The sequence below is a fragment of the Fusarium proliferatum genome (assembly GCF_900067095.1).
Source record: "Fusarium proliferatum ET1 genome assembly, contig: FPRO_scaffold006, whole genome shotgun sequence".
Classification (NCBI taxonomy): Eukaryota; Fungi; Ascomycota; class Sordariomycetes; order Hypocreales; family Nectriaceae; genus Fusarium; species Fusarium proliferatum.
The window spans coordinates 2,239,793-2,245,962 of record NW_022194795.1 but is presented as its reverse complement, the minus strand read 5'-3'; the positions used below and the strand labels follow the sequence as shown (position 1 = coordinate 2,245,962).

General features: G+C 47.9%; 1 protein-coding gene across 1 annotated transcript; it reads right to left on the bottom strand.

Moving 5' to 3' along the window:
• Positions 1–5,090: 5,090 nt before the first annotated feature.
• Positions 5,091–6,170, bottom strand: FPRO_09773 (uncharacterized protein; the record flags this gene model as incomplete). Its single annotated transcript, XM_031233200.1, has 1 exon — positions 5,091–6,170. One exon carries the CDS (start codon positions 6,168–6,170, stop codon positions 5,091–5,093), a length of 1,080 nt encoding a protein of 359 aa, XP_031083061.1.

Below are 6,170 nucleotides of genomic sequence, written 5' to 3'. Positions count from 1 at the left end.
CCCTTCAAGTGTCAAAAAAGGGCCCGGACCGGATACCATACAGTGCATTTAGCACTTCAGAAGCTCTATTCCGACCGAGTTTGGCGGGGGTACAGTGTGTTGTCAGACTGTCCACAAGCTCGAATCTGTCTTCCTTTGCCTTCCCACCAGCTCACCTTGCAGCGAAGCATCGTTACAGCACAGCGTTGGTGGTTGCATTGCTGCACTGCAAGCAAATGGATTTATCGTGGCAATGACGAGATAAGCACCAGTAGGATTCGCATATCACGAAATGCCCATCCGGCCAATCCCCTTCACTTCATGTCCTCTGCATTGCACGTCGTGCATCTCGATACTCCACCGTCTGCTACTATGTGGTGCAGTTGCAGTTCTGCTATAGCCTATCTGGACAATACAGCAGAACTCGCCGCTCGCGCTCGCCCACTCCGAGATCAAGTGAAATCTGAAGACATCGCCGAGCTCTGCAGGTCATTCTCGAACTGTATAGGTTGGGCAGCACGGCGGTAAGCCACATGCTGATGGTAACACAACCATGGCGGCATGGCCCTTTCGAAATGTCTCAAGGCTTGGAATGCTGCACCATAATCCTGCACGTGCGATGGTTTTTGACTTGCTTTGTACCCCCGGTCCTAAGGTATGAGTTGTACGGTCCGAGCCATGTCACCCATTACACTGTCTGAGTGAGGAGTCTCGGGATTTTGACCAAAAGAATGAAGAAGAGAATCCGCAATGGCTTGACAGACGAAGAAAGTTGCCACAAAGCATCGGATGATCATTTGGACGGTAAAACTCCAAGATGGATCATCTTCAGCCATCTCACCAACCATCAAAATTTTAGCAATCTAGGCAATGGACCGAGAGCCATTGAATGCTTCACAACCCTTGCCATGGACATGGCCTCACTGTTTACAAGAGGACGAGTCTAGCGCCAGCTTCGCCGAAACACTAACCCTTCAAGACTAAGACCCGGACTCCACCTCAGGGTCTCACAAGGGCTGGCTGGTTAGTTAAGCCGTCGATCCCCTCAAACACCCCATCCGCTTGGCTGTCTGGTGTGCTCGTGATTGCCAGCGAACACGTCCAGGATCAGTGCAGAAACATATCCATTCAGGCCATCACGGCCAATAGATAACCGGTATTTAGCAGAATCGGTTTATGATGCTCTCGGAAGATGCACGATATTTCCCGCGAACCTGAGTTAATGCGGCAAATCGTTCGTCAGCTTTTCAGTTCCCATTCAACCTCGTGGTTCGTCGTTTATTTGCGGATATCTAGCTGATGTGGTTGATCACCATGAAGGGCGTCCATAGTTGTCCATTGATTTCTAGGCATGTTGCTTCCACATGCAATGCCTGGCTGGGCTGATGAAGTCGCTGTAATTGAGATGAGAATGCGTAATTGATGCTGGGTACAGCTCCATTGATGTTGATATTTCGCTCATTAGGCTTTCAATAGTGGTTGACGCATACCATACGTGCTTCCTCAACTGACCAGGCTACCCCAGGCTTGCATTGGCGAAGGCATAACATCACAATACTGAAAGCAGAGAATCGTCAATCGTCGATCCAGTAAGCAATTGCATTGATAGCAAACAAGATCAGAAGCCTTGCAAGCCTTGGTTCCTATTTAGTGTCTTGACTAGTAAATTCTGCACGACAAGTATGTAAAGCATCAGGGCGAGCGAGAAGTCCACTTCAGGCTATCAGCGATCTTGATCTAGCCTGGCCACTCCCGCGTTAGGCGTGCATACATAGATATATCGATGATGGAGGCGACGAGGAATTGCCGATGATACAAGTGTAACAGGGCAGTGCACAGCCTAATGTTGTGTCTTCTCAGCCACGTAAAGAACGCTGGCCAGCCTCTCCGGAGTAATGAAGCAAAGACCATATGGTGTCTCTGTGTAATGTTTCTCAAGCTTGGCAGTAGCACGAGGCTTCAAGACATGGCGCACTGTCTTCTCTGCGACCTGCGGCCAGACCGCAACCCACGCTACCACGTTCATGCTGGGAGGTGGGCAGTGATGTCAGAAGCTCCCTCGAGAGAGCGGGATGAGACAATATCTAACACTAACACACTGAGATTCCGAATCTCATCAAGTCGAAGGAATGTAAGCTGACATGCTCCGTATCAACCTCTGACTTCCCCCTGATACAGCTTCTGATGTGTTGACCGCATCCGATGCTACAACCAGGGTTCTCTTCAATACCCTGGCTATTCTCCGTGTGCACGTCTCATATTGTGGTAGTGCCCCCTTTGGTACCTCTCTATAATAAGTTTAGTCCCAGATGGATCTACGGCCTTATTCACGGAGAATCGATGATGCGTGGTCTAGCGACGGCGTCTCTGAGAATTCATGCGGATTAACTAGTTTTGTCTCTCAACAGAATAGCACGAGTCAGGATGTTTGAGAATAAGGCGCGCGCCAACACTTAATCGGCTCATCCAATGATCAAGGTTCATGTTGATTAAAAGACTCTGCAGGACCGAACAGGTTATCAAGGCAAATGGCATGTTGTCCACGATTGGTCTGGCCAAGGCTATGGGTTGATAGATGTAGCCATAGTTGGTAGTTGTCCGTAGTAGCCGCATCGTATCTCCCGGTAGTTCCACAGTTGATGGATTCGTTGCGCCGGCTATTGGCAACTCTGTTGCCATCAGACCATTTTTGACGCAGGGGTAGATTTCGACGCTCATCAGAGCAGGGAACAATCTTCGGCGGTGAAGATTTTAACCAAACACTAAGGAAGAAACGACTCCATTCCTCGATCCGGATTCTAATTAAGGAGGCTTCAATCAATACTGCCACTTATCGTGTTGTCTCTCTGTCTTTGACCTTTGATCTGGCTGGCCAAGAATATGGAGATCGGCCCCCGACACTCCGCTTCACCTCCACAACATCTCCGAGCCGATCACTCCCCGCCATGGGCCGTGGGGACGCAAGGAACGCGGAATTCCTAATTAATCCCCCCTCTGTAACGTCTGGTCTCATCTTCGTGGCCCATAGACCATCGTGCGTACTTGCGCACTATCAAAATGTCGTGGCCACGTCGATCTGTCGTATAGTTACTAAGTTACGAGGGGCTGAGTTTGTGTTCACTTACGCCGGCTAAGGATCAATCCGGTGCAGCCTGTATTAGTGGCCATAAACTGGTCACGCAGCCGTGAGAAATGAAATCAAAAAGACAAACTATCACCATCCTTCATTCCTGAGGCTAACAACCGAGATTTGTGCCAAGTATCTCACATCACGGAGATGGTTTCTCGTACGCAGAACGTCAAGTTTGTCCTTAATTTGTAACCGTTATACGAGAAATACTGAGTAGTCTCACTCGTGCTACTCGATCAATGCTTATGTCGTCAGATTCTGCAGTTACACTCAAGATCACCAGTTGTCTTGTAAGGTGGCCGTTAGTCACCTCAACTGTTGATTGACAGCTCACAACTGCTCCACCTCAAGATAGAATATCTCCTTACTACACTATCAACCTCTTCATCGTGGTGTTACAATCTGCATAGTATCGGCTTTCATTCATCAAGTTGGATGACATTCTGCAGGTAAACCCAAGGCACCTTGGCTGCTGTCTCATTGCCTTTGGGCACCTCTGCAGCTGTTCACCTAGGATGATAGGCTAAGCCCCACGCATGCATGTATATGATGTAGAGCCAGATTATGTAGCTAATAATGGTTCTTTGGAGACATATGCATGTATGTGTTGTTACATGCATCTTGGTCTGGAACCTTCCAACCACTTGATGTTTGGCAGAGCAGTTTGCTCGAGAGTCCGAAGTCGTCGAAAGACTGTGACTCATATTTGGTTTGCTATGAAGTTGACGCATTCCCTCCCATCAACTACCTGCCTCTGAGTGGCTTGACTCTCATGGTATGAGGCGCAGATATGTAATTATTAGGAACCACGCTGATGGCATCATGTCAAGGTGTATTATTCACCCGATGCTCACTACAGCCGGAGCAGGACCCATCGATTTCAGGTCTATATCATTGCTCCGTCTAATCTACACAATACCTCGACTGAGGACAAGTGGTTTTGTTGCCGAGTTTCACTATGTTTGTAACATGTCACTCAAAACATACTCGAGTCGTGTCACTGTGATGTTTGCTACTAAGTCTTCTAAGAGAAGTTCCAGTTACAGAACGTATAGTTTCTATACATTTCTTCACAATTAAACGTTACCCGCAAACACATAGTATAGCAGCCCGTATAGTAGTATACATGTCGTAAATAATAAACTTAGAAGACTCGCACTATTGCCAATATACATTTACATCGCAGTACACTATACCAGCAACTATCGCCGAATATTGGGGGGAATAGGTCCTTGAGACGTGCAAACTGGTATCTTGAAACGGCCACAACCATTAAGCGTTGCAATTCATCGTTCTGACGGCCAAAAGAGAGAGAGTTGTTTGCAAACTCCAGGTTACAACAGATTGCCACATACCTAGATCATGTTGCTTCACCATAGACCTTTTGGTATCGCAGGTTCAAGTTAGATGATAGGCAAGTACATATTCAGTGATCATATAGCATACCCCTAAACTTGTTAGTTTCACATTTCTCGATTTATGTCTTCTTACAAGAGGGGAACAGAAACATGCGAGTGCTAGATATATTAACTGTCTTTTACGTCATAAAAGGATCGCCACGCAAATAAGTCATGTTAAAGTCGTACAATATCTAGGTCACCTGTTTCCCAGATTAGGTTTGTATTCACTGACGAGTTGTTCAGAAACAGACATTTGAAATCATAAATTGAATCGTTTACCATTAACATCAACTATGGGTATATAAACGCAACCGGATGGAAACAACAAACCTGCTGGCTGATCATGAAAAACAGTGAGACTTTTGAGAACCTTCAGCGTGCAAGGCCGGCAACTGATTGACATGAGTATATCAGAGACATGTTAGGAGAGGGAGAAAATATTAGCCCTACAGGACTTTGAGGATCCTGTAATCATCAGCCAGGACAGATCAAGAAATGTGTTAACAAATCTCAAAGTAGGCAAGAAACCTCAGTTGAGGTCTTTGTTAAGGTTGTTCTAGCTCTGTCCTTATGTAGGACTCTTACTGTCCCAAGATTCGGCGCACGCCATAGCATTGATGTGCATGCTCAGCGAATCCTTCTGTGGACCATAGACGAGTCAGCAGCGCAAGCAGAGGTCGATAAGGCCCAACATCCGCAGGCACAAGCTCGGAAAGCGTACTCTGAGGAAGCACACCTTGCATGTAGTGGCTATAAGTGACAAGGCATCCCTGGCACAGAACACCTTTATCAGTGCCAGCATCTGAGACGGATGGGAAACGGATGGAAGCCATTCCGCCAAAGTCATCCTCTACAACCTCGGCCTTTCTGGGTAGTCTTGAGAGATCACAGCCTGGAGGATCTAAAGGAGCCTCATGAAAGTGCCTGAATATTGCAGCATCCTTCATGGACGTTCTCCCGGGACGATATGTTGGCCTCAGTCTGGCCAGCTTCTCTGACGAGCCATGGATCTCTAGGGCAAGCTCCTTTGCTTGCTTGACGCTGACAAGGCGCTCAGCCTGCTTATGCACGAATTGGAACCTCAGACCAAAGGTGCCAGGAACACTGTGCATAACAGGAATTCGTTGGAGATCATGGTCAGTGAGACCAAAGCACTCCTTCGCCATAGCCAGAGACGTCATCCGGAGAGCCTGGTTCTCATAGAGACACTCAAAACAAACCCTCTCACAGGTTGGCAGGAAGAGGAACCCCCCAAAAGCGAGACACGAGACACATCTGATCTGCCGGAGAGCAGAATGAAGTAAGGTAGCAGGATGGTAGCTTAAAAGATGAGTCTGTCCCAAGACAGCCAAAGCCTCGGGAGCATGTTGGACCGTCTCCCAATACACCGGCAGGTCCTCGATCACATCCTTTCCTAGAAGAGAAACCCGCGACAGGCGGGACAGAGACTGGAAGTCGAGGAGATCAAGCACAGACAATAGAAGCTCTGCGGGGAGACAATCCAATTGGCCTAGAGAGGAAGCCTGGAGTCGTGGCTGGTTGGAGATGGATGTAGTGGATGGGAGCAATCGATTCCGGTTGGGTACACAGCGAATCATGCCCTTAAACTCTGATTCCTCGGTACGGGTGAACTGTTGGAGGACGTTGCAGTGTGTAGCCAT